The sequence below is a fragment of the Lynx canadensis genome, chromosome D3, assembly GCF_007474595.2.
Source record: "Lynx canadensis isolate LIC74 chromosome D3, mLynCan4.pri.v2, whole genome shotgun sequence".
Taxonomy (NCBI): domain Eukaryota; kingdom Metazoa; phylum Chordata; class Mammalia; order Carnivora; family Felidae; genus Lynx; species Lynx canadensis.
In genome coordinates this window covers 91,840,669-91,868,550 of record NC_044314.2, presented here as the reverse complement: position 1 = coordinate 91,868,550, position 27,882 = coordinate 91,840,669, and the positions used below count along the sequence as shown (strand labels likewise).

The 27,882-nt window shown below is 55.0% G+C and overlaps 1 protein-coding gene across 4 annotated transcripts in view; it reads left to right on the top strand.

Moving 5' to 3' along the window:
* Positions 1-27,882, top strand: part of RIMBP2 (RIMS binding protein 2) — a 143,787-nt gene that overhangs the window by 37,084 nt on the left and 78,821 nt on the right. For 2 of the 4 annotated variants that reach the window (XM_030336592.2, XM_030336595.2), the window contains exons 1-3: positions 6,483-6,682; positions 9,627-9,716; positions 18,880-19,002. In XM_030336592.2, the coding sequence (XP_030192452.1) occupies positions 6,527-6,682; positions 9,627-9,716; positions 18,880-19,002 (369 nt within the window). In that variant the 5' untranslated portion in view covers positions 6,483-6,526. Of the gene's footprint in view, positions 1-6,480; positions 6,683-9,626; positions 9,717-18,879; positions 19,003-27,882 lie in introns of those variants that run through there. The other 2 variants (XM_030336590.1, XM_032595400.1) reach the window with 2 other exon arrangements.

Below are 27,882 nucleotides of genomic sequence, written 5' to 3'. Positions count from 1 at the left end.
AGAAGAAGAGCTCTGACTTCGGTGAGCTTTGCTGTCGTCATCCATCTGAAGGGCACCACCATGCCCCACTGGCATGGCCAGCCCGGAGGAGAACCATGGGTGCCACGTGTTGGTGAGGACTCCCGACGCTCCTCGCTGCCCAGAACTGTCTGGCGGTTTCTATAAAACCTGAACGCCCGCATATGCCACGATCCAGCAGCAACATCCCCAGGCAAATATTCGTCAGGAGATACACACATCCGCCAAGAGACATGTTCCAGAATATTCTTTGCAGCATTATTTTTAAAGGCTCCAGATCGGGGTCAACCTTGGTGTTCAACAGGAGCCGAATATGAAGAAATAAGTTTTGGAATATTTATGCAAGATGTGAAGTGCTGAAGCAGTGTTTCACAGCCATGGGTGAATCGTGGACAAAATATTGAGAGAAATACCCAGACGCCAAAAAGATGTCTCTGTTCCATTTACACCGAATGAACAAAGAGGCATAACAGATTTGTGGACCTAGAAATCACAACAGTGGTCACTTTGGGGGAGGGATTGACTGGGAGGAAGGCAGGAGAGAAATTTGGTGCTCCTGGAAATGGTCTCTTTCTTGGTCTGGGTTATGCTATGCTGATGTGTGCCCTTTGTAGAAATTAACAGACTTGTACGCCTATGGCATGTGCTCTCCTGTGTATGTATGCTTTTTTTTAATCTAAACAATTAACTTAAAAATACCTGAAAACATCCACGTGGGAAAGGAATTTGGTCTGTTTTCCATGGTGTCAGATGTACCGCGTTGTGAACAGAAGACAGATGTGGATCTAAAACTAAGGACATATTTTCTAACACCTGGAGGGCCCTGAGTCATGAGGCGAATTCTGTCAGTGTTAATGGAAGTGATCTGTCTTTGGGGAAAGAAAGTTAGTCTTACTGAGTCAATGTTTGGGTAACACAGAGAGCTCCTTAATTCGTCCAAATTTATAGCCTGACTCTGCCTCGTTGGGCCATGTTTCAGAAGAACCGTTTTCAAAGAAAAAATTTTTATGTGTATTTATATTTTGAAAGAGACAGAGAGACAGAGAATGAGAGGGGGAGGGGCAGAGAGAGAGAGAGAGAGAGAGAGAGAGAGAGAAAGAGAGAGAGCACGCAAGCAACAGCATCTGAAGCAGGCTCCAGGCTCTGAGCTGTCAGCACAGAGCCCAACGCAAGGCTTGAACTCATGAACCACGAGATCATGACCTGAGCTGAAGTCGGATGCTTAACCGACTGAGCCACTCAGGCGCCCCTAGAAGCACCATTTTCATTTGCTCATATAACTCAAGGTTCCTGTGATCAAGAATTTGAGACTTGGTGGAGGAAGGTCTCTGGTTGGAGGGAGAGAGGGAAGCACTGACATCCTCAAGGCAATAGTGCGTGTTGTAACAATACTGATAAATCATCTCTTGAAAAAGCAAGACGCCTTTTTTAAAAGGCACTTAAATATTTTACATTGCTGGGTGATTCGTGGAAGGATCCTAGGAGGCTCATCCTTTACATTAACAAAGTTATAATTGATACATTTTCTTTCTCGCATTAGCAGCTGGCGAGCTCAGTACTCAAATGTGATATTCAATCAATGGGTAACAATCTTCTTTATGTGATTTCCTTGGCATGTAGTTTTCCACATATTGTTCTCTTTTTCTTTTTTTAAAATCATTATTCTTAACTGCCTTATTGCATAAGTATTTTCATTACAGACATTCTCAAACCCTTTTTTTTTAAGAGTAGGTGAATGCAGTTTATAAGTTATTATGCATTGCACACACTGAACGAGCGTATGGTGGAGACAGATTTTATGCGGGATTCGGTTCTGAAGTCAGCAGGTTATCCTGAAATCACGTATGGGAAAACTGACCCTGAAAGTCGCCTTCGGTAAGAGCTGTACTGGAGATAGACCTTACAAGTGCTGGCCTTGCCTGCTAGCCTTGGAGAGACTGCTGTTTCTCGGTTGAGGACCAGATGTGCTGGTAGTTTGCCTCTGGGGACCAGTTGTCCCACGTGGCACTCGGAAGAAGAAGCTCTTGGATGCGTGGCGGGGACATGTTTGCCTCTGTTCAGGCTCTGTTGCAGGAGACATGTGTGACACCTTTTGCGTCATAAAACTAGCCATTTTACAGTGAACAATCCAGTGGTGGTTAGCACATTCAGTGTTTTACAGCCACCACTTCTGTCCCGTTCCAGAACACTCACCCTACCCCAGAGGAGACCCCATACCCACCAACAGCCACTGTTTATCCTCTCCTCCCTCAGCCCCTGGCCACCATCAGTATGCTTTCTGTCTCATTTGCTGTTTCTGACATTTCCTATCAAATACAGACAATGGACACACAACATTTTATGTGGTGAAAAGGGGCTCCTTTCACTCAGCATGTCTTCAAGCTTCGTCTGTGTTGTAGCAGACATCAGTCCTTCACGCCTTTTTATGGCTGACTAGTATTCTGTTGAATGGATAGACCACTTTTCGTTCATCTGTTCATCAGACGATGGACGTCTGGGTTTCCACCTTTTGGCTGCTGACAGTAGCACTGCTCTCAACACTGATATACGAGTATTTGTTTGTTTGAACACTGGTTTTCAGTTCTTCGGGGGTAAATACCAGGAGTGGGATTATTGGGTCACATGGTAATTCTGTTTCACTTTTCTCAAGAATGGTCAAACTGTTTTCCACAACAGGTGCAGCATTTTATATACCCCCCCTTCCCCAGCAGTGCACGAAAGTTCCAGCTTTTCTGCACCCCTGGACAGGTGGCATGATAACTGTTCTCTTCCTCTCTGCTTGCTCCCCAACCTTGTGAATCTTAGGTAGAAGAATTCTGGGGGCACCTGGGTGGCTCAGTTATTTAAGTGGCCGACTTCTGTTCAGGTCATGATCTCATGGTTCATGAGTTTGAGCCCCACGTCGGGTTCTGTGCTGACAGCTCAGAGCTGCCCCTCCCCCCTTTCAAAAATGAACATTAAAAAGAAGAAGAATTCTTATAGGTTTGACCCCATTGTTTTTGGTAGAGAAGAGCTGAGCTGTCTTTGGGGCAGCCTGTGTTCTGATGAGAGTGAACAATGGGAGGCAAACAAATTTTTAACTGTATTTATTTTCCATCATTAGGACAGAGCATATGTTGCAGGTACATGTAAGTTGGTGAAATACTTTTATGGAGAGCAGCTTTATTTAAAATTCAGATGTGTCTGGTTCATGAGCTAGCATTAGAACCTGCTTTGTGTGTTATATTTTTCTGCTTAAGCTTGTCTCTAACCTGTGTTAGAAAAATACCTTTTAAATAGCACAGTGTGCTTCTCTGTAATTGCATTATCGGCGTATGTATTATGCCTGAATGTCAAACAGGTCTGGAAGAGCATGTGTCTGTCACAGTTAAAGCAAGTGCACATTTATAGATTTTTCTGAATATAGAAAGGAACTTAGGGTTTGACTCTCCCCTCCTCAGACCTGAGGATTACAGGAAACCAGATACAGTTATTTCAGTAACAGTCTCTTTATTGGTATAACAATCTTTCACACTCAAATGGCCCTTTCCAGTTTGCAAAGTGCATGTATACACATTCCCTCATTTAAATCACTCTTGGTGATTTAGTGATTCAGCACTTATATTACACTATATTACACTATGTTAACTAACCAGACTTTAAATTAAAATTTGAAACAAACAAACAAATGGACACTTGGTAAGTGTTAGAATTAGGCCTCAAACCCAAGTCCTCCAGGCCCCAATGATTTCTCCATGTAACATGATGACTTAACCAATTGTCCTGGCCTTGAGTGCAAGGGCAGGAATGGGGCTCAGACCCTGGACAGCACCCCAGACAGCAGCCCCCCAGGCAGCACCTTGGACAGCACCTTGCCCAGCACCTTGGACAGCACCCAGGGGGCAACTCACTCCTTCCATTCTGTATTTTTCACCTTCTTCCTTTGCTTCAAATGCTGTCACCCCAAGGAACCCCCCTCCCCTGCACATACACATGCACACACACCCACCCACACACACTCACACACTCAGACTCCCTTTTCCTTCCTTTCCTCCGTCCTCCTGGTCACTCCTCTAGGTGAGAACCACTCATGAAGCCTTTTCAGAAAGAAAAGCACTATCAAGCACATCCCAGTGTTGACTTAAATTATTTTTATTATATTTTATTATAGTTAATAATTATACCCTCATTTTACTAGACTTGAATATTATAACTACACAGTCTATATATTTGAACATAATATTATATATTTATAATTCATAGTTACATGTGCCCAGTGATAAAACTGGTTTATAAAATTTTTACAGCTTTCTTAAATTGTAAAGCCAAAGTGAATGAACATATTTGAGGGAAACAAATGTGTGAGGCCAATACAATCCAAACTCAAACTTGTAATTTAGTATGTCAGATATTATTTTACTTAAATTTTCCTTTGTAGTGAAGATAGCACCATTTGACAGTTGGCTGAACGGTGATTCACTGAATCTTTCAAGGGAGAGAGTGGCCGTCTTGAACCATTGAAATGTGGATTTAATTACAGTTCCTGGTGCGGATGAGGTGGGGCTCCTGAAGACCCAGGTACCCCCTCGCTCGGCCCTGGAGCTGCTCTTGGGAGCTTTGTGGAAACTCTGGCTGTATCTCAGTGTTTCAGGCAGGGGCTGTGTCTCAGCTTGGGAAGCCGTGACAAGATACCACAGACTAGGCAGCAGCAGCTTTATTTTCTCATGGTCCTGGAGGCTGGAGTTCAAGGTGCTGGCATGGCCTGTGTCTGGAGAGGGTTCTGCTCCTGGTCTGTAGGTGGCCCCCTTCTAGCTGTGACCTCACATGGCCTTTCCTTGGCACGTGTGTGGAGAGAGAGCTCTCTGCTGACTCTTCTTATAAAGACACCAGTCCCACCAGATGAAAGCCCCACCCCGTGACCTCATTTAATTACTTCCCTAAAGGCTCCATCGCCAAATGGGCGATTAGGGCTTCAATATGTGAATCTGGGGAGACACGTTTCAGTGCATAGCGGGTAGGTAAGGCAACATAGTGGGTAGGTGTAAGTGGGCAAATTTATCTTTGGTGAACCTATGCTTCTCCTTTCACTTCTTGCACCCAGGGAATGCACTTCACCCCCATCCCACCTCCACCTCAACCCACCCACCCTTCATTCCAATCAGGTCTGACTTCTTTCACAAAGTGCCCCATTTTTAAGCCAACATTTTTAAGACCTATCTGTTATGGGAAGGAGCACACAGTGTATGTTTTTGTCTCAGTTAAGAGCCAACATTTAAAAACAGGGATGTTTCAGATAGGAACCCGGACCTCCAGTTCCTAAAAACCTGGAACAGCTGGGTTCTCTCTCCTGCCTTGCATCAACAGGTTGGGGACAGTTTGCTGCTGACTTCTTTAGATGGGGGCATGAACCTTGCCAATCTCTGCATTTCTTATCACTCTAGAATGTTCTTCTTTCTGGCCCAATCTACCCCTTTATATTGCCTGCTCACTCCCTGGGGTGTTAGAATTTGTAACTCTTGCAGGGACCCTTCTCTTTCGGCTTTATCCTTATCAGGATTCGTTCCCCCTCCCCATATTTTTGCTAAACAAGAGATAAAAAATCAAATACAGCTATTTCAGTTTCGTGCATTAGTGGGTATTAATGGATTAAAAAAACGCCTCGACTGGCACTTTCTGTAGTTGCCCTTTGAGGGAGGCTTCAGGGGTTACAGGGTGCCAGCAGTTCCTCAGATCGGATCCCAGAACTCCGGTCGGCCCACCGGGAGCTGGTCCTAACTTCTGTATGTCCCTCTATGACGCAGAAATAGGACTGCGCCCCTTCCTTTCTGTGTTTGCAGGCAGGTGGCACTCTGACTCTTGCAGGGGAGGCCCTCTGTCACTAGGCATCCACCGTCTGGCAAATCCGAAACCCTCTTCCTTTGTGTGGCTTTACGTTTAAAGGGTCTAAGACTCAAACTGTTCCCTTTGCAATACTCAAGCCCTCCCGTGGAAAGGACAGCTGTGACGTTTGTGCAGGAGCGAGCAGATACACAGATGCGGGTTGTTCTCTCTTCACGCCGTTATTTCAGGTCAGGAGTGCTGAGCCAGAGGGTGATTTCATCCAGCAGTGCTCGGAAAGTTCTTCATTATCTCAGTCCTGGTGATGCGTGAGTCACCAGATCCCTGTCTTCAGGCCGTGGGTGTGTGTCGTCAAACTCAGTTCCTGGCTTTCAGATGTGGTCCACGGTGCACAGTGTCCAACCCGCACAACAGGGGCCGCGAGCGGGGGCCCTGCTTCACCATCGCGTGGAGCGGGTGTGTGCACCTGGCACCCCAGGCGCCGCTGTGGCTGGCCGCTTACCCCAGGCTGCGGAGAGCCTCGCGACTCAGGCAGGCCTGTCAGGTTATGTTAAATCCACTCCGTCCTCCTCCTCCTCCCCCTCCTGAGAACTGTCATAGCTGGAGCCACCCGCGCGCCTGTTGGGAGACTCTCATTTTGTCGTGTTGCGACCACAAGCCCACATCTTTTGGGGGCCTGCTGGTCTCAAGCATGCGACCAATACACAAGGTGATCTGTATTTTGCTTGGTGGCATTTCTTCGGTGGTGCTGATTAACTCAGAAAGGAGTCCTCTAGTTGGAGCGGGGACAGCATCCCTGGGTGGGCGGCTCTGGTCCTGCACAGTGTCAATGATGAGAGCTTCCAGGGTAAGTCTTCTTACTTTGCAGCATCCAAATAGGACCCGAAGCACGGACAGCAGGCATTTTCTGAATCTTCCCTTAAGTACTGCAAATACATGCATGTCAGAGCAGCACCGTGCCCCGGGGCGACAGGGGGTGAAGTCTGCAGGAACTGTAGCGCTTGGGACAAGACCCCCGGACCCGCCCTCCCACCCCCACTCCTGCAACCGGCCCCATCGCTCCCCGCCCCCAGCCACCTCTGCACTTTCTCCGGGGGTAAACAGCAAGCGTGGATAAAGTGAGATACCCATAATTTGGAGAATAAATCACATAGGTTTGCAGGTTCAAACTGGTATCTTCTTTTTTCTTTGGGCCTTTGCTGGGTGTCTTTGCCAATGAATAGGCTTCTGTCGGCATCATTGTGTGGAGGGCTTTGACACGCTGCGCAGGTATTTTGTGATTATCTAAGTGTAGGGCAGAGGATTGTTTGTTTGGGAATGGTTTTGTTTTCAGCAGCTCTTTCTGTGGTTGGCCTTCTTGCTGGGGGCGGGGGCGGGTCACCAGGATAGTAAGTGGTGCCCAAAGTGCCAACTCATGCTTCAACCGATCTGGAGAAATGGCATTGGGAAGAGACGGTGGTAATTCTTTTCTTTTGCCTGGCGACATCGTGAATCAGTGCTTCTTGGACAGCATTTAGATCTTGAGCTGTTTCTCTTGGGAAGACGGATTTCATCAGGTTAAGCGGCTGACCTGGAGTCACTGAGAAGGAACATAAAATAAGTGAATGGAACTTTTATGTAGCCTCCAAAAAATTGGGTGAACGAGCCAGTGCTGTTTCCTTCCCCTGAGTTTCCTTTTCTGCAGTCAACTCTTCCAAGTGAGGTGCAGAGAGGTGATGTCATGAGCGAAGGGGTCATTTGGTGGTAGAAAGTAGAAGATGGGAAGATGTAGGCAAAGGTGGTCGTGCTTTCAATAGGGAAGGGACCACCTTTTTGAGCCGTGATTGTGTGCGGGGGAGTGTGCTTAGTGTTCCGGGAGAATTACTGCACTTAAATCTCCACACCGTCTGATCGTGTAGGCATCTTTACATCCTCAGACCTCAGAGAGCTGTGCAGCTGTCAGACAGCCTGCGCGAGGCCACACGGCTTACGAGGGGAAGGCCTAGAGGTTGTATTTAGGCAGTTTGACCTCAGAACCCATACTCCTCTCCCTATAGCCCCAATGTTTCTCCTATGATCCTCTGAGATACTGTGCCTTTGTCTACCGTGGGGCACATAAGGTCTCCAAGGTCAGGACCCTGGTGTTTCGATAAGTACACCCATACCCTTCAGATCGCCGGTGTTATGGGGAGTATCCCCGAGGAGGCAATGTGACTGCTATATTGTCAAGCTCATTCCCATAGGTTGGGGAATCATTGTTCCCAGAACAAAGCACCATTGATATGGTGTGTTGGGAAGGCGTGTAGGGTTGCTTCCTTGTGTTTTGTCACCATGGAAACAAGGTAGGTACCAAAGAGCGGAGAAGCTCCTGATGATGGAGAGGAAGGGACGTTGACTGAAACATGGGACCTGAAAATAGTCAGGAGGAGACTCCTTCCTGTGGGAAGTGTCTGAAACCACAGGACTCTGCCCTTTTCCTGTTGGGAGGGTGAATGGAGTGTAGAGGAGAGTCACCAGATCAGTTCCAGACGTGGGTGGCCTGCAGATATTGACTCACTGAGGAGTGAATGGAGGACAAACCTGAAGGACCAGGCAAACAAGAAAATTGCAGACTTGACTGGTGGAGGCTGATGAATTGCCAGGCACCTTCCACTGTGGCCATTAGTTGTCTCTATTGCCTCTTTCTTGTTCTTTTGGATGGATGTCATTCCTTCTCCCTCTTTGTGAGAACCCTCAACATACGTATTGAAGTCATTTTCAGATTGCTTTATTATTTTTATTTCCTCTGGTGTCAATGCATCCTGATTACTGATTTTGTCACATCCGTATAGTACTGTGAGTTTTTCTTTTAAATGTGTTTTGGCATTTCCATTTTCAGGCTTTTCTTTAATGGGGAGAATTACCCCCAATTTCTCTTTCTGTGCTCAGCCCCACTCTATCTTACCTCTCTGCAGTTACTATGCTACACCCTGAATGCCCCCAGTCTCGAATTAGGTTTGGTGACTGGTAGCTCACAGTTCTCTTAGTAGGTGATACGAGGGCATAACACAGTGCACACACTGAGCCAGCGGGCCTGCTCCCTCTCTGTCTCTGGGTGTGTTACCTTACATAAGCTGGAACTCTGGGCAGACGTCACTTATATTCAGCTTTCTTTGGGGTCTGGGGCTGGACCGGCCTCAGGGCGGGTGGTAAGCTTTGCTCAGATATATTGCCTCATGCATGAAATTCCAGTCCCACATACACTGAAAACAAGTAAACAAACAAACAAACAAACAAAACCTGGACTTCCAATTCTGTGCCTGAGAATCTGGCCTGAGTGTCCCACTCACCATGGGTGTTCCAGTCATTTGTAGTCCTCATAGATTTTTTTTACCCCATTTTTGAGCAGGGCAAAGCCTTTCAGATCTCCTCTAATGTTATTTTGGCAATGTGTTTGGACCGGTGTTTGTGAGGAAAGGGTCAGTTCAAAGCTTTACTTACCAAGATTGCCTTGTTAGGATGCAAACGTGCAATACAGGTCAACGTGCCACATACTGTGGGTGATTTATCCGCTGGGAATCTCACTACACCCTTAATATATATTATTTTATTATAATCTTATAACGCCATGTGGAGGAGTGTTACTCCCGTTTTATAGAGTAGGACACTCACGGCTCAGAAAGAAGAAGGAAGCCGCTCCCACATCACACGGTGTTTGCAGAACCACCTCTCATCCAGGGGCTAACTTCCTAATCAGAAACCTCAGCTACCATGCTCTGCCGTGTCCCTGAAGTTGGGGAGTCATCTCATGACGCCCTTTCCTTCTGTCCTAGGAAAAGGAACTGAAGGATGCCATCCAGGGGAAGCACCACCTGAGACCCCACTATGCAGGCCTTCCCGCACGGGGCTGGCAGCCTCACAAGGTAACTGGAAGCGGGGTGGCAGGGAGGGGTCTCGGGGAAGGAGGGGCGGGGGAGAGGGAATCACCCAACTCCACCCAGTGCGTGGGTGGCCAGTTCCTGGGTCGCATCCCTTTTATTCCTCTGTGCGATGCCCGTACCCAGCACTTAGCGGCATCTCGTTCACCGTCCACTAGTTGTCTCCACGTGGAAGTCTGTTGGGATCATACCCTTAACAACGAGCCCAGAGCAAACCAGTTGGGGTCCCTCAAACCTGCCCACACCAGGTCCCCCGCCCCCAGCCCCCTGCCGGCTTCTCTCAGCCCAGCAGATGGAAGGTACCATCCACACGACTGCCCAGGGCAAGGCGCCACCCGGATCCTTCCCTCACCTCATGCCTACATCCCGCATGCCAACAAGCCACGTCAGAACTTCCTCCCCGTCACAGCCTCCAGGCCACCACTTTCTCCTGCTGCTATCGTCCCCTAAGTGGCCCATCGCCCTTCTGATCATCCTAGGTCATTTTCTGGCAGCAGCTAGACTGGTCTAGTGACAGGACCAGGTCACGTGGCTCCTCTGAGCAAACTTCCGATGCCTCCCATAAACGGCAGCGGCAGTCCTTCCCGTGGTGCCATCTTGGTCAACCTTACCAGCCACCCCACCTTTGGCTCATCAAGTTCTGGCCACTCCGAACCTTCTGTTCGTCAGACCACCAAGCTTGTCTCAGCGCTGGATAATTTTCCCTGCTAAGAATTCTACTTCCTCGTCTCCAAATACCCGGCAGTTTCTGGGCATCCATTCCTAAGAGGTACCTTCTCGGCAACACCTCTATTGCTGCACATTGGTGGCCCTCTCTCCCCCCTCCTCTGGTCTTGGCGACCTCGCTGGGTTTGGTTTTCTCGTATCGCTTACCACATGGTCGATCACACGTCTTCATTTCTGTGCCCGCCTGTCTTCCTGCGACGAGAACGCCAGCTCCAAGGGGGCACAGGCCATTGCTGTCACATCCAGTAGTGTTTCCCCAGCACCAGCAACAGTGCACACAGTAGGTGCTCAAAGAGTATTTGTTGACGATTGGCAGTTTGCAGCTGCTAATTTCACAGGTGTACTAACATGTATTTCAAAGAACGGAGTTCTAACAGTTCACAAAAAAATTAGAGCTTTCTTGATTTGACACTTTTCTGCCTTCCAGTTGGCCAATTTTTTTTTAAAAGATGTGCTTTTCAGAAAATAAGTGTTAGCAAGGATGTGGAGAAGTTGGAACCCTCGTGCACCATTGATGGGAATGGAAAACGGTACAGCTGTTGTGGAAAACAGGACGGTGATTTCTTAAACAATGAAAAATAGAACGACCAGATGATCCGATACTTCTGCTTCTGGGTATATATCCAAAAGAACCAAAAGTGGGGTCTTGAAGAGATGTTTGTGTAGCGGTGTTCACAGCAGCACCATTTGCCCTGGCGAAAATGTGGAAGCAACCCAAGGGTCCGTCACCAGACACACGCATCAACAAAATGCGGTCTCTATGACAACGGAATACCATTCCGCCTTAAAAAGAAGGAAATTCTGACACCTGCCACAACCCGGATGAGCCTGGAGGACACGATGCTTAATGAGATAAGCCAGTCATAGAAGACAGATACTGTATGATCCCACTTAGGTCCCCAGAAATTCAGGAACCCAGATCCCCAGAGTCAGAGAGTCAAAGGGCGGGAGCCAAGGGCTGGAAAGGGAGGGTTAGTGTTTGATGGGGACAGAGTCTCGGTTTGGGGAAGATGAAAAGAATTCTGGAGACGGATGGAGGGATGACTGCATAGCAGTGTGAATGTATCTCGTGCCACTGAGCTGTACTTAGGAATGGTTACGATGGTTCAGTTCTACGGGATGTGCGTTTTACCACTATTCTCTAAAAAGACGTGTGCTCAGTGCATCCCAGCTTTCCAAGCAGTGCCCTTCCCCTCATATTCCCACCGGCCCCCACTCTCTCTGCCCTCTTTCTTTCCAAACCTCTCAGGAAAGACTCTGACAAACTCAATCTCGCTGAGGCGTCAATGCTGAATGACGCTTAGCGGCCCCCTCTGCCCAGGAGTATGTCTATTTCAACAGGAACGGCCGTGTAACATAATGGTGGTGTTTCAGGCAGCAGAGGCAGGCTGAGCAGGGCGGTGGGACCTGGCTGTAGGGAGGACTGAACTTGGGGTGGCTTTCTCGTGCACTTGTGTCCCCTCCTAAGCGGGGCTCCTGTGCCTGGAGAGGTGATTCCAGCTTTGGAGGGGCTCAGAGAGACAGCAGGAGCGGGGACGATGGTACTTCCCGGAGGCATCCGGCCAAGCCAGTGCTGGTCAGCAATGGGTTAGAGTCCTGGTTCTTGGCGTCACCATCCAGGCAAGGGCTCCTGTCCGGGACCTGGCTGGATGGCTGTGCTGATGGGCCACCCTGGTCATCCTAGGGGATCCTCACAGAGTCCAACACTTTTTCACGGAAGGTTGGAAACGTCTTCCTGGGCTGCATCCCCGCCTTGACTTTTTACACAAGGCTGCTGGGCACAGACGAGAGCTTACGTTCCTTCCAGCTTTGCAGAGGTGTGTGAGGGCGCCCAGTGACTCACCGGCACAGACGGGAATAGCAGAGCTTTGAGAGAGAAGGCAGGGAGACTGGCAGGGCCATGCAGCTCTGTCCTGCCCCTCTACCAGCTTTGCAGGCTCAGTGTGAGTTCAGAGTGCCTGGGCTGGCTGGCTGAGATGGGGGTGGGGGTGGCGGTGGAGAGGGGGGTGGAGGGGTGAGGGGGTGGGTTGGAGGTTGATCGGGGATGGAGAGGGACCGAGGGAGGGAGAAGGCCTGGGAAACAGCAGTTCTCACAAGACCGTCCTTGGAGCCCGGGTGTGTGTCCAGCGTAAGCAGGGGAGGCGGAAGGGACCGGGTTGGTTAAATGATGCCCAAGTAAGTATTGAACCCCAGCACCAGACTCCTGGATGGGGGAGCTGTCCCTGTGACCCTGCAGAAACACAAGGAACCCTCCTGGTTGTCGGGACGATGCCCGGAAATTCCCAATTCCCCCATCTGATTCTGGCCTGGGTTTGCAATGTGCTTCTCAGGATCCCCGATTAAGGAAGCAGTAGTAATGACCCGAGCTCTTAATTGTGGAAGCAGAAAGATGCATCGTCACTGTCGTCCCCGGAGCCTGCCCAGAAATGATTGCCTCTCGGGTGCAAAATCTGACGTGGGCTTCTTGGGAAAACCGGGTTGAATATCGGACTGGGGCAGGCAGCCCTGTGCAAGGAAACGAATGAGCTGGGAATCCAGGGCACGGGGCACAGAATGTGTTCAGGGTCCTTTACGCTGGCAAACCCGACTTTTCCCCGATTGAAGAAAAATAATTCAGATTTCCCATTTGCCTCGGTCCAAGGGGGCCTATGAAACTCCCCCCACCCCAAACTGGGCAGCTGTTCCTGGGGCCAGTGGGAGGTTCGGGCGCATTCCCAGGGCATCACCAGATGCCTCAGGCTGCACTTCCCCCTGGTGCCCCTGGTCTGCCCCCAGGCCTGTGTTCTGAAATGGAAATGAGTCAACTGGCTGGATCTGGTGCCCCAGGTGTTAAGGGGCTGCATCCGTGTGCAGTGGGACGGTCCCAGGGCAGCGTGGAAACCTGGCATCCCCTGCGTCCTGCAGCCAAGTTCTGGGCAGGAGGTGAAGTCCATGACCTATGAACCCATCACCCGTGAACTCCGCTTACCTCCTGGCCAGAAATCTGAGGGTGGCAGGAATTCTGGGTCCGGTTATGAATCACTGGTACGAACAACAGTCATCCTACTTACTAGCTGTTCTCACTCTTCGTCTAGTAAGAGAAAATTATGGGTGTTGATAAGGACAACACCTGTAGACATCCGCGGTTTGTGAGGCTAAGAGCCCTGGCTGGAAAGAGAGGGCCCTGGCCCCGGGCGGGGGTCACACCTGTATATCATCCGTTTTTCCTCAGAACAAAATCCGCTAGGAGTGAGCACATTGTTAGATTTCTATTCGACCAGAACAAAAGAAGAACAGTCCGGGCTCCCGACTTTGAACATCTCAGAACCTTTCCCAATGCGTTTCTTTGTTTTTTTGTGGGGTCGTAGTTTCTGTGTCTTAGTGAAAAGCCCTTTATGTCCTTTCTGCTATTCTGAGAACTCTTTCTCCGCGCCTGGCTCTGTTCCCGGGAGCACGTTCTTGTCCAAGTGCAGGGACGTGGGGGGGATGTGGGTCGGCCCCGGGAGAGCTCTCTGCCTGTGGGAGTGCCCGGCTTTGAGCTAGACGGCAGGCAGCGGGATCCAGGGAAGTGGTAGGCCAGGGGGCTTCTCCACGGAGGCTTCTGGAACCATCAAGGGCTGGGAAGGCCCACTGGGCAGCGTGGTGAGGCCTCAGGCTCCAGCCCCACGTACCCGCCCCCAGCCAGCTGACATTTACGGTGCTTTTTGTTTGGAGGCATCTGTTTCCAGGCGGGATCAGCTACTACCGAACCAGAAAGAATGACGCCCTCTCTGGGTTTGTCAGCTGGGATTCTTTCCAGCTGCCTGTAGCAGGGACCCAAGCTTGGTGGCATAAACACCCGGGGGGCATTATCGCTCTCGTGCACGAAGATGTGAGGAGCCCGGGGCAGAGGCAGCTGCGGAGACGCAAGAGGGCCCGGGCTCTGCTCCTCCCCAGTGCCGTCGTGCTGGGGCCGTGATGTGTCATCTCCGCGACACGGTGGCTACTCCGTCCCTCAGCGTCACTTCCTCGCTGGAGCTGGAAGAGGAGGAGCAGACCGAGCCTCTCTCAGGAAGTGTTGTGTTCAGGAAGGGTCACCGTCCCCCAGAGATTTCTGCTCAGTGTCATGTGGCGTCTCCACTGGGGGGCCCGGCGGGGAAGAGACTGCACCCCCAAGGCTGTTCACACAGGTGTGGCCAGTAGGGGAGCCGGCAGCCGGCCCCAGCCGAGGCCTCGGTGCTGGGGACAGACAGGAGATTGTCAGGCAAAGGCATCTTCCAGGGGACAGCTTGGTGTTTGCGGTTTCTGAGACGCTTTTTAGCTTACCGTCGCCTTTGTTCTCCTTCTTTGGTCGTGGGGTCTCTGGAGCCAGGCTGCCTGGGGTCAGAAGTCCTAAAGCGAAGGTGTGGGCAGGCCGCACTCTTCCTGGAGGCTCTAAGGGAGAAGACGTTTCCTCGCCGTTTCTGGCTTCTGGAGGCGCCCCCATCCCTTGGCTTGTGGGCCCTTCCTCCACCAAAGCCAGAACAGCGTCTTCAAAATCTCCCTTTTAGACGCTGATGCTCCTGCCGCCCTCCTGTAAGGACCCCTGTGATCCCACCGGCCCACCTGGACTGTCGGGGACGAGGCCTGGACACTCAGTCACCTCTGCAAAGTCCCTTCTGCTGTGTAAGGTTCCGGGGACTTGGGTGTGGACAGCCTGCTGCAATCTTCAGTCACGCCTTTGCTTACCTCCCCTCCCTACCAACAGACCCTCTTGCCCTCCTCGGAAAGACCGGAGCGATGCCCTTAATCATTCTGGTAAACATACGGGGGAGACTCTGGCAAGTTTTAGGTGCGAGAAATACCGATCCTGGCGTGAGGTGAGGTCTGTGACAGAATCAATGCCAGCCACTTCTAGAACCTTCTAGTTGTCCAGACGTCCCCTGCATTTTCTTCCTCGTCCATTTCAACTTTCCTTCAAAGCACTGACTTCCAGACCGATAAAACTTGTTCCCACCCCCCCCCCCAACGTTATCGCTTTCTCTCGTGCTGCTGTAGTCACCTGCACTATTTTCAGGAACCAAAGTACAGCAGCCTGGCTCCACGTGGGGGGAGGGGGGTTACGGCACACGCGGGCCTCGCACATCTGCCCCAACCTCATCTGCAGCATCCCGGCGGGAGGGCGGGGGTCTGGCGCCTGCCAGTAGGTTCCAGACGCACAGCTGGACTGTGACTGTCCCCAGGTTGGGGACTGTCCATTGTCAACCACGGCCCCCGCTCGGCGCCCCTTGGGGCGTGATTCCCGACTGCCCCAGCTCTTGTGGGGACAGTTCACGTCGCCTTCCGCACAGGGAGCCCGAAACCCACCCCGGCTTCCCGACAGAGCAAACGTGCTTCTCGGAAACGCCTCACTCATGTTGAACCCTTTGTTCTGTGTCTCTACTGTGGGAACGTTGTCTTCTTTCGAGAATTAGTCCACTGGAGTCCCAGTAGGAACAGTTGGCCCCTTCGAGGTGGGGGACGGAGGAGATACTGCTCACAGAGCTGTGGGTGCGGCTCCGGGAACCAGGCGGGGTGGTGGGGGCAGAAGGCAGCGGCGGCCAGGCCGCTGGGCGAGCAGCCCCGGGGACCAGGGCAAGAGCGCAGCTGTAGGCAGGGGGACACCGCGTCGGGTCCCTGGGACCGCCCAAGGTGCCGCGACTCGCGACGGAGACTCGTGGGACTCCGTGTGCAGACGCGCTCGTGGCCACGATTCATCACGGCGAAAGGATACGAAGTGCCGTCGGCGCAGGGAAAGCACGTGAGCAACACCCGGGGGCGGGCGGGCTCCAGCCTCCACCAGTGACACGGGACGCGCTCCGTTCTAGCGGCACGTCGTCACGGCGCGTGCGAAGGGTCGCCGCGGGAAGCCCGGCAGGGACTCGGCGTCCAGGGTCACCGTCTCCCTGGCGCGTCCCAGAGCCCCGCCCCCTCGAAGGAGAGCGGGGTCGGGGGGGGGGGTCAGCAGTAACCACGTGGTTTGCGCAGAGTCTGGACACGGGGAGGCCCTCCCATCGGTGAGAAACGGGGAGGGCGTCCTCCTGCAATCCACATTCCCAGCCGCCAGCCACCGGCCAGCCTGGCCAGCAGGCCCCTTCCAGGGACAGCAGCGTCAGGCCTGCGGACAGAACTCTGTGTCCGAACAGCCCCAGCCGTGGTGGCGACGGCGTTAACCCCAGCCTATCTCTGCTCCAGCCCCCGGCTTCCTGCTGGCATCTCCCGCGGCCAAACTTCACTAGGAAACGGACAAGCTGGGAGAGCAGCGATGGGCGTGTGGGTGGCCAGCAGACCTGGGTGGACCCGCAGAACTGATTTCCCCGGGAACACAGCCACCTTGCATTTGACCGTCTTCCCCTGATGCCTTTCCATTCCTGGAACCCTGGCTGTGCCAGGCAGCCTTCCAGGCACTGGGGACAGAGAACTGGGTCACAGGGACAAGTCCTGTGCAACTGGGACTTAGACTCTAACAAGGAGCCACCGCAGGGAAATGTAAACAGCTACGCAGGATCATTCCAGATAGTGAGACAAAGCACCGCAAGGCACTGAGGGCGCTGGGGGCAGACGAGGGGAGGAGCGTTTTGTTATCTCAAGCATGCTGGGAGGGCCTGATGAGGAAGTGGCATAAATGATGAGCAGGAGCCAGACCCACCAGGATCTGGGGTGGAGGGAGGGGTGGGTAGGGGCTTGCTGTGGTGCAGGCAGCACGTGCAAAGGCCCTGGGGTGGGTGGGACTGAGTTCGGCTTGTTTACAGGACAGTCGGAGCATGAGAGTGGTGGTAATGGGGCCTCAGGTGAGAACGGAGAGCTGGCGGGTCAGAGGCTGCAGAAGCGTGCCGACCAGCCAGGAGTCTGTATCCCATTCTCATTTCCACGGCAGCTATGGGACATCTCAGTCGGAGAGAGGCAAGCCTTGAGTTACATCTGGGCCTGTGCTGGCTGCCGTGGGAGACCGGCCTTAGAGCACTGGACGTAACTCACGGGTCACAATTTCTTGATGAGTCAGAACATGGGAAGTGGTGGTGTCACCAAGGCTGTGCCCCGGTGCTGGGGTTCAGGTGTGAGTTCTGTTTAGTTCCATTAGGTCACGACTTGTTCACCTGGTGCGTCTGAATTTTTTCCCTAAGCTCGCGGCCTGACGCTTCATGCTGTCGCAAAATGGCACAAGAACACTCCTGTGAGTCAGACCTCTGTACGACCTCTTAATAACAGCCTCCCCGTGACCCTGTGCCGTTCAGGAGCTCCAAGTGGGTGCCTTTCTTTCTCCTGGTGTCACGGAGATTGTCAGGTTAAACGCACACACTGCACAGAGGGCGTGTGAAACGGAAAGGACCTCTTTTAAAGCTGACAAATACGACCTTGTGACAGCCTGTCATCGAAGCCCTAATTCATGCTGTAACATCTGGGGAGGAGGGAAAGAAACGAAAAGGCCGCGTTTCGGTTCAAGTATGCCGCACAACGAAAATTAATGGGGAATAAACCAAGGTATCTTCCCTCATCATGGCATGTCCTTCCTGGTTTCCAAAAAGCCACAGGAGAGATTGAGAGTAACTGGTGCCCTCCACACCCCCCCCCCCCCGCCCCAAGTAAATTCAAAACTTGGTTCTCAAGGGGTCTGTGGTCTGAGACTGGACCTGGTGTCTGAGGTTCTTAGAGCATCCGTCATCATAAAGCACACAGAGCCTTGTGGCCATTTTTGTCCACTTGTAAAACAAAAGTGGAATTTTCAGACAAAAGAATTCGCATCCTGAACAACTTGGGTAACGCTTTGTATCTGTTAGGGGTGTCTGTTCAAAGGAACAGAAAATGATTCAGCTTGGTGTAAGCAGACAAAAGGAATTGGGCTGTGTGACTGGAAAAGAAAATATTAGCTTCAGGCACAGCTTGATCTAGGTGCTCAAATTATGGCGTCAGGATCCTGCTTCTCTCTCTGCTTCTCTTGGCTGTCTTGTTGGCTCTGTTCTCAGATGGACTCTCCCTTCCTGATGGCAACTGGGGCTCCAGACCCATCCTTTTGTCTTCAGCTTTCCTAGTCCGGGGGGCAAAAGAGGAAGTGTCTTCCCAGGCTTCCATACCAGTCCGGTGTCTCATTCTCCACAGATGCAACGGGGTCTCGTGGCCCTTCCAACCAGTCGCTGTATCAGGGGGTGGGATAGCACTGATTGGCCAGGCCCGGGTCACATTCCCATTACTCCTGAGCTGCTCACTGTCACTGTGGTGGGGAGGCAGGAGGAAGAGGGATGTTGTGTGCTAATTCTCCAGCCTGGGGCACATGCGTTCACCCCGACGGGGCTGGACCCGCCACGAAGTCCGTGATCCAGGGTGAGGGAGGGGAAGGCTCCCTGAAGAGTCACGGAGGAGAAAGTGGCAGACGCCAGCTGAAGACAAACCCCACAGATGGGGTGCGTGTTACAAACGGCCCCCCTCTCTCTCCCCCTGCTACTTGTAGGTGAAAACAGAGCATGCCTGGCTGCAGCACGTGCTCGCCATAGTGACCAGAGAACGCGATTTGGCCGTGAAGGAGAAACGCCAGCTCCAAGCCAAGCTGGAGAACCTAGAACAGGTCCTAAAGGTAGGAGGGGACCCTCTGCCTCCCTTAGGGTCAGCGCGAGGAACGAGGCTGAGGAGCGGAAGGCGGATGAAACCCTGTTTGAAGCCATCATCCAAATTCAGGGCTCTCGGGGCTGTTTTTACCCTTTCCGTGGCATCAAGAGCGATAAATAAAAAAAATTCAAATGTTTCTGGAAGCGGTCCCGTGAAACCAATGACGCATTCCCATCTCTTAGGATGCTAAACACAGCTGAGCGAGAGACACCAGGCGGGGCTCTGAGCAGAAATGGAGCTTCCTCGCGGTGAGGACCAGGGGCGTCTACGCCGGTCCCAAACTTCGTAAATTTTAAGCCGCTCCTCAGAGGTTGAATGACCTTTGTTATAAAGAGAACAGCTAAGTTGGAAAATGGCTTCATCAGGGTGCAGGGAACTGGACAGTCCTCGTGCATTTCTGACGCACTGGGCACCCCGTCAATGTTTAACGGGAGTGGGGGGGGGGTTGCTACCGATGGTGCGGAGTGAAGCTGAATGAATTCTCATTGAAGAAAAGTGTTGTAAAACGTAAAAGAATAAATTAGTCCTCACCCGCGGTCCTGCAATGTGGCACCTCCGTGGCCTGGGTCCTTTGTGGTTCCCACGCCACGCCCAGCACCCACTGCCCCCGCCCCCAATCAAGAAGGGATTGTAATTCTGTCTAGGGCCCCGTCTGGGGAAGCAGTTGGATCTCCAAGGGAAGCAGATTGGTGGCTGGGAGGGACTGGGGTGAGGTGGGAAATGGGGAGCGGCTGCTTTTCTTTCGGGGTGACAGAACGTGCTGGAATTTGTGTGACGGTTACCCACCCTCGCGAATTTACCGAAACCCCTGCTCTGTACGCGTCCGAGGGTGAGCCTGATGGTGTGGGAGCGCTGTCTCACCTAAAGGTAGAGATGGCTGGGGGCTCAGTGGGTTAAGCTCTGGGTTTCCGCTCAGGTCATGACCTCGTGGTTTGTGAGTTCGAGCCCCACACCAGGCTCTGTGCTGACAGCTCGGAGCTTGCTTGGGATTCTCTCTGCCCCTCCCGTGCTCACACACTCTCTCAAAATAAAAATAAAAAAAAGAGACGGCCTGCTCGCCGGTGGTCATAAGGGGTAACCCAGCTGCATATGTGGCGGTCAGCCTGTGCCCACCTCGCCTTCCCTGAAGGACGGGCCGGGCTGGCTCGGACCTCCTGCCTCCCACCGTGTGTCGTACGTCGAGAGCATCACCCTGGACAGATGAGGCCCTGTCGGGCAGTCGTTCATCTCCACAGCGCAGACTACCGCCTGAGGTCTCTGAAGCCACGAGGCGTGCTCTGTCCCACTCTGCCTTTGGTGCGGGACAGAGTCGGTGTTGGGTGAACCCCGTGGCGGCTGGGCTGGGAATCCCCGGCCATGCCCTGGGGCTCTGCCGACAGCCTGCTGGATTGGCGTCGTCGTGAAGGGTAGTGCAGAGCAGCGGTTCTCAGCAGCGGTGACTCTGCCGCCCAGGGGACGTCTGGCGGTCTGGAGGCGTTTGTGATCGGCGCGACTGGGGAGGGGGCTCTGGGTGTCCAGCAGGCACGGACCCCCACGAGCACAGGGCAGGCGATCAAGTGGTGCTGAGGCGGATAAACCCCGTGGGTAAGCTTCCCACTGCTGGGGTAACAGAGGCTGCGGCCCGAACCCAAGTGTCCTACGGTCCAGGGGGCCCGGCGTCCCAAATCCGGGCGTGGGCAGGGCACTCCTTTCCGAAGGCTTTGCGGGGACTCTTCCATGACTTTTCCACCTTCTTCTGGCTGCACACGGCCCCTACCGCCACCTGCAAACCAGCGATGGGGCGTCTTCTTTGCTCTCTGACACCCGCCTCCCGCGTGCACGGACCCTGTGGTCACGCTGGGCCCATCGTGTGGTCACGGTTTCCCCTCAACACCCTTCGTTACACCTGCAGGGTCCTTGTGCCGTGGGACGCGACACACTCCCGGGCCCCAGGGACTGGGAGGGACGCGTCGTTGTCGGCCGACCCCACCCACAATAAGGCCGGTCCTCTCTGTGGGCAGAGGAGGCCTCATTTATGGCTTCAGGTGTGTGAAATTCCCAAGTGTCCAAACCTCCGTGTGTCCCCGCCTGCCTCTGCAGCGGGTGGACGGTCCTGGGTCTCGACAGCGGCGTGGAGCCCGCCGCCCTTCCCGCCTGAGCCCGGGCTGAACCTCGGCACAAGCCTTGCACACATGTACGTGTCCCGGTTCTGTCCCTCGTCCCGTCCCTCGTCCCTACAAACAGCCCTCAGTTTGGCGGCCCTGCCTGTCGGCCCTGCTTGCCGGCGTGTCCACCCTGCGTGACGGCATGTTGGCCCTGGTGTGGGCGCGGCCGCCCTGCGTGTGGGTGTGTCGGCCCTGCGTGTGGGCGTGTCGGCCCTGCGTGACGGCGTGTCCACCCTGCGTGACGGCATGTCGGCCCTGGTGTGGGTGTGGTCGCCCTGCGTGTGGGCGTGTCCGCCCTGCGTGACGGCGTGTCGGCCCTGCGTGTGGGCGCGGTCGCCCTGCGTGTGGGCGTGTCGGCCCTGCTTGCCGGCGTGTCCGCCCTGCGTGACGGCATGTTGGCCCTGGTGTGGGCGTGGTCGCCCTGCGTGTGGGCGTGTCCGCCCTGCGTGACGGCGTGTCGGCCCTGCGTGTGGGCGCGGCCGCCCTGCGTGTGGGCGTGTCGGCCCTGCGTGTGGGCGTGTCGGCCCTGCGTGACGGCGTGTCCGCCCTGCGTGACGGCGTGTCCACCCTGCGTGACGGCATGTTGGCCCTGGTGTGGGCGTGGTCGCCCTGCGTGTGGGCGTGTCGGCCCTGCGTGACGGCGTGTCCACCCTGCGTGACGGCATGTCGGCCCTGGTGTGGGCGTGGTCGCCCTGCGTGTCCGCCCTGCGTGACGGCGTGTCGGGCCTGCGTGTGGGCGTGGCCGCCCTGCGTGTGGGCGTCCCGGCCCTGCGTGCCTGCGTGTCCACCCTGTGTGACGGCGTGTCGGGCCTGCGTGTGGGCGTGTACGCCCTGCGTGATGGCGTGTCGCCCCTGCGTATGGGCGTGGCCGCCCTGTGCATTGCGAACTGCCGTGTTCCCATCAGGGGAGAGGGATGGATTCGCGCATCTCAACGGCGACTGTGTGGACGAGACGCACGGCGGATCCCAAGCCCACCGAGTTACGTGACAGCTGCGTCCCCCGTTCACCCCCAAGTGTCGACGGAGCACTGACCTCGTCCCACCTTCCAGGCCGCGGGGACACGGCGGCCGGCAGGGTGGCGCCAACAGAGAGCGTCGAGAGCGGCGTAGGTGATAGGCCGTCAGGCGGCGGTGGGTGCTCTGAAGGGAAACGGGTCAGGGTGCAGGAGCGGGAAGGGATGTGGGGGCCCTGCGGGGTGGCCTCTCCCGGACGTCTCGCTGCGCGGAGGGCCTTGTCAGTGCTCAGGGGAGGAGCGCTGCGGGCGTTGGGGAGCACACAGGGCCTGGCGGCCGCCGCCGGACACGCACCGGGATCGGCGGGACGGCGCGCAGACGGTGGGGGAGGGGCAGGCGGCGGAAATGACCCGACTGGGGTCAGCTGGGGCAGAGGCCTCCAGGCCGAAGCAGAATTCCAAGATAACGGAACGTGTCCTGAGGGTCGTCGGACACTGTATCGGTCACGTATTGTCGCAGTACTGCCGGGCCGCAAAGCACCCCAAGGCCTGTGGCTGGGAACAGCCCCCCGCGTTGCTCACGAGTCCGTGGGTTGGCTACGCGGTGCGTGTCCTCTTGGCCGCAGTGGCTGAACGCTTCCCCGCGGCCGGCCGGCTCTCGGCCGGTATCTGCTGGCTCCGGGCAGGTCACCGGCTCCGTGCCTGCTTGCTCCGTCCTCCGGTGGGCTCCCTCGGGCTCCCTCCGGCTCCCGATCGCCGCGTAATCATGACGTTGCAAGGGGCGGAGTAACAGCCAGGCTCGTGGGGCTGTGCGTCCCCCGCCAAGCTCGTGGGCTCAGGGCAGGACAGGGTTGGGGCACACTGCGTGGGCAGCTCACCGCAGAGGCCACCGGCGTGTTGGCGGGTGACAGAGTGCATCTGCTGTCCCGTTTGTGAAAGGGCCCCTCCTGTGGCCGTGCGAAGCCTGGCGTGAGTCGCGGGAGACGGATGGGGAGCCGCCCTCCAGCCCGCCGGAAGGGCGGCCTCCCCCGGGGGGCGCAGGGCAGAGCCAGAGGTGGGTTTCCGAGGTAAAGTCAGACTTCGCGAGGGCCTGGATGTGAGGCGGGACAGACGGGGTGGCAAGGATAACGGCAAGGGCTGGGCTGTAAGTTTTCGCTGTGATGCAGCACACCGGCTATGGGGGCCGGGCGTGTGTTGGAGATGGGGTGCCCGGTCGCCGTGGGATCCTTTGTGCGGAAGAACCCCGTGGCCTCACTCCAGAGACCATGCTGCTGATCGTCCAGAAGGCGGCTCCGTTCAGTTACAGATGACGCACGTGGCAAAAACAGTTCACTGGGGTTCGAGTGTGATGCTCGGACGTCACTGTTGGCACCTTGTCACCTGACCACCTGCTGGTCCCAGTCGGCTCGTGCCTGACGCCATCGTGAAAGCCCTCGAAGTGACGGGCGGCAGAGGGGACGTGCCGCTCGGTAAATGAGGCCCACTCGCTGGATGTTAGCGCCGTGTAGTTACGGGCCCTGGCTCCGTGCCCGGGGTGTCTCAACCGATAATTAGTCCGTCGGTCACGTTCCTAAGTTGCCTCTTTTTGTTTCCAAAGATCACCGATCTTCCGCTGGCCTGGGCGCTGGTGATTCCGTCTAGCTAAAGGCGCACGTGACTCTTCTCTGATGGGCTGTAATTGGCTGTGTACATCACGGGTCCACTGACACACGGCCCTTCCAGAGACCCGTCTGCCGTGCCAGGGGCTGCCTGGTAGCACAGGCCTCAAATGGCCAGAACAATACGACCCCGTGTGCCGATTGGAAGGGGAAACGGGTTTCGGGGTGCCCCAGACACTTCAAGAGCTCCTGCAATCGCCCTGCTGAAAAACCCAGCGGGACCCACACCCAAGGACACACGTGTTCGTTCAGCGGAATTTAACGAGCACCTAATATGTGCCAAACGCTCCGGGTGCTGGAGAAAAGGGACCTAAGTCCACACCCTCGATTCAGGCCAAGTTTATCAAGAAACTAATGTTTATGTCGGGTGGGGAGAAGAACGGGGGGTAAAGACGCAAATGCCCGTTTGTCTGCAGTGCTTGGGGAAGCTGCGTGATGCTGTGACATGTGGGCAGCGACCTGGGGGGAGGGAGGGAGTGTGCAGAGCAGGTACCGAGGCTGAGTCGGGTGGGTGCCTGACGTGTGTGAGGAACGACAAGGGGCCCGGGTTGCAGAAATAGGAAGCAGATGAGGTCAGGGAGGCAGGGAAGAGCCAGGAAAGCTCAGGTCTTGAAGACTGAGCCACACTGGCCTCCTAGCGCTTCTCTGGGCACGCTCCATCCACCCCAGGGCATTTGCACTTGTGGTGCCTGTTGTGTGATGGCTTTTGTCCCGATCACCCACAGGGAGACGATAGGTGCCGTGTGGGCCGCTTCCCTGTCTTTTCTGCTCATCGGTGAATGCCTGGTGCCCACGCAGGCATACAGAAGCCACATAATGAGCGTGGGCTGAGTCACACACAGGCGTGGGATATTCTTGAGTCTGCCCAGTGGAACCGGTCGCTTGCAAGCGACCTGCTCACAATGGCCAACAGCGTGAGGCCCTCAGCTTTCGGAGGCCTTCAGGTGTGCCCTCCCCGCGTTATCCCCCAGAGCCCATTCTCCACACGGCAGCCACAGCCACGTTGGCAAAAGAACACAAGACTGCTGTTTACACCTAGCAAACGCTTCTTCTTGCCCAGACATTAAAATCTGGACTCTTACTACAGACCCCAGCCTCTGCCCCCCCACCTAGTCCTTTACCCCTGCTCCTATCCAGACCCCCTTCACCCTGTGCCTACCCATGCTGGTCTTCTCTGTCTTTCTGGAACGTACGACACCTGTTTCCACCTCAGGACCTTTGCACTTGCCGTTTGGAATGCTGTTTCCCTCAGCACTTCGTTTCTGTCTCGGTCTCGTGTCCCTTCCTTGGCGATTCTTCTCCAGACCCTCTTCTCCACAGGAGCTACCGTCCTGCCCGTCACCACCACGTTGCCTGATTACGTTTTCTTCAAGACACCCCGTCTTGTTTGTTTTGTTTACTTGCGTGCTGTTGGTTTTCCCTCCCAAAAGTAGCACACTTGAGAGAGCCTGTTTCGGTGCCTGGGACAAGATCTGGCATATGGTGGGCACGCAGTAAATACCAGTCGATTGAGTAGATCGGTGAACGAGTGAATGCAGCGTGAGCGTCCCCGTTGCCAACGCTCTCTGTGCCGCGGGGGATAGCCGTGGACTTGAAGGCCGGCAGCCAAGGGAGCTTGTCGGGGCGGATTGCTTCTCTGGGGTTTGCAAGTGCTCTGCAAACACGCAGCCGCAAATCAAGCCCTGTCTCCTCCTGGCACAGACAGAGCGTCTCCAAGAGGACAAGACGCTGCAGCGCTCACGGCTCCTGGCCTGCGCGAGCCTGGCCGGGGGGCGGGGGGGCGGTCTGACATGGACGCCCCGTGCCGAGCTCTGCGCCCGCACGGCCAGCGGTCCTGGCAAGCGTCTGACCTGGTGGCAAAAGGGAGCAAACCCACGTTTTCTTCCTCCAGCTTCTCAGGCTCTAGGATATTCTGCAAGAGTTCCACGTGGACTTCCCGTTGCCCGACGGTCACGGCCTTCTAGATCCTAGCGTGCCACCAGCTCCCGTGGAAAGGGAGAGCCGCTTGTGGCATCACGGTCATGCGTCCAGCCAGGCACAGCCGCCTCCGTCTTCTCTGGCTTCTGGTTCAGGGCCCGGGAGGTGGTTCTGTTTGTCAGACAGAACAGAGATGTCCCTCTGTAGTCAGGAGAGGACGAGAGCCCTGGCAGGGGACCGCGTCCCGTCCCAAGGAGAGCTCAACACAGACACCGCTGAGGAGCCACAAAGCAGGGAGGGACCACTGTCCCCCCTGAGAGGGCACGGCCACCGTCCCCTCCCAACCTGGGGGCAGTTCCTGGGGGCGGGGCCGCAGCCGTGGAAACTGCAGGGCGGCCCAGTGGGGTGAGCGGTGTCCCCCACGGTCACGTCTGCTCAGAGCCTGGCTGGGGGACCCTGTCTGGGAAGAGGGCTCTGCAGGTGGAACCCAGCAAGATGAGACCACACGGGAGGAGGACGTAGCTTACCCGAGCCTGCCGTGTAGAAAAGGGGGTTTGGAGACACAGGCGTGGGAGGCACACTGAGGGAGGATGGGGCACAGACGGGAGTTACGAGGCCGAGGCTCGCCAAGGGCTAGTGGCTATCGGCAGAGGGGCCCTGCCCTGAGCCCCTGGGGGGGAGCCTGGCCCTGCCCACACCTGATTGCAGGCCCCTCCAGAAAGACTGCGGAGCGAGGCTGGGTTTTATCCTTCTTTTATTATTTTTTTAAATTTTTTTTTAATGTTTATTTATTTTTGAAAGAGAGAGAGAGAGATCGAGCGCGAGCAGGGGAGGGGCAGAGAGAGAGAGGGAGACACAGAATCGGAGGCGGGCTCCAGGCTCCGAGCTGTCAGCACAGAGCCCAACGCGGGCCTCGAACTCACAGACCGTGAGATCGTGACCTGAGCCGAAGTCGGACGCCCCACCGACTGAGCCACCCAGGCGCCCCCTACCCTTCTTTTAAAATCATGGCTTAGTCGAGGCCGTCCTGCACGCGCTTGGTCCGACACGCGGGACGCCTGCGGCAGGTTCCCCGTGAGCCCGCTCAGTCTCCCTTCGGTGACCGGCCGGAATTCACGGCACCCTGTGCCAAGTCCGCAAGTTTGACCTGAGCGCGCAAAAATGGTTTTGATTAATTAAACTCAGCGTGTTATGGTTTATGATTCAAAGGAAAAGGGAAAAAGCACTGGGGACCAGATTTTGTTGTCGTAATCAACAGATTAGTCCATTTAAACGTAGGTAATCTGAGGCCTGTTTTGTTAACGAACAACTGATTATCTGGGATTAATAAGTGATCCTCAGAGTAACAACTAATCTTCCTCATCCGCGGCTCCTTCCCCGTGCCCCTCCCGTGTCCGCGCACCTGCCCGTGGACATGCGTCCCTGGACCTGCTTCCGTTATCAGCTGTATTTAACGTTTTGTGGCTCCTTTTCTAAGTTCTGATTCTCAAACACCAATAACACCCTCCACGGTTTTTCTGCAACGTGAGAATAACGTTTAGGGCTCCGTGTCCAGCAAAGCCCTGGGTGGGCCTGACCCAGACAGCGATAGTGTTGTCTAGACGTTCAGACACTAGCCGCAAACAGGAAATTTGCTGCTCTGGAAGCTTCCCTGCCCACCTCCATCTCCGTGGGGAGGGGCTCTGCAAGCGGCCGCGTGCTCGCTGGCTGGTGGTGTGGACGCACACGTGTCCTGCCCCGTTCTGCACCAGCGAAGGGGATACTTCGGATCAGCGTGCCGTCCGTGAGAACTGAGTCAGGTCCACACTGGCGGCCAAAATGTGTATTCAAGTGAGGGCTGCGCCATGCCGGTTTGCGTGCACACTGACCGTGCCAGGGGGATTGCCTCATTGGCTCCAGATCTGCCCGCTTCCCTCACCTCTAACCACCCGGCCCGTGTACCCCCGCACCACAGAGATGCACGCCAGGCCGGCTGCTGCCTCAGTGAGCTTTCCCTGAAGCTGTGCTTGACTGGCGCCTTGTCGTCCTGTGGGTCTCGGCCACACGTCACCTCCCGCACCAGCTCGAGTAGAGTCTCTGCTCCCTCCTTCTCCCTCTGCACACCCCCCGGCCTGGCTACCAGCTTTTATCGGTCCCTGAAACTCTGACTTATTTGCTAGATTGCCTGTTTATTTCC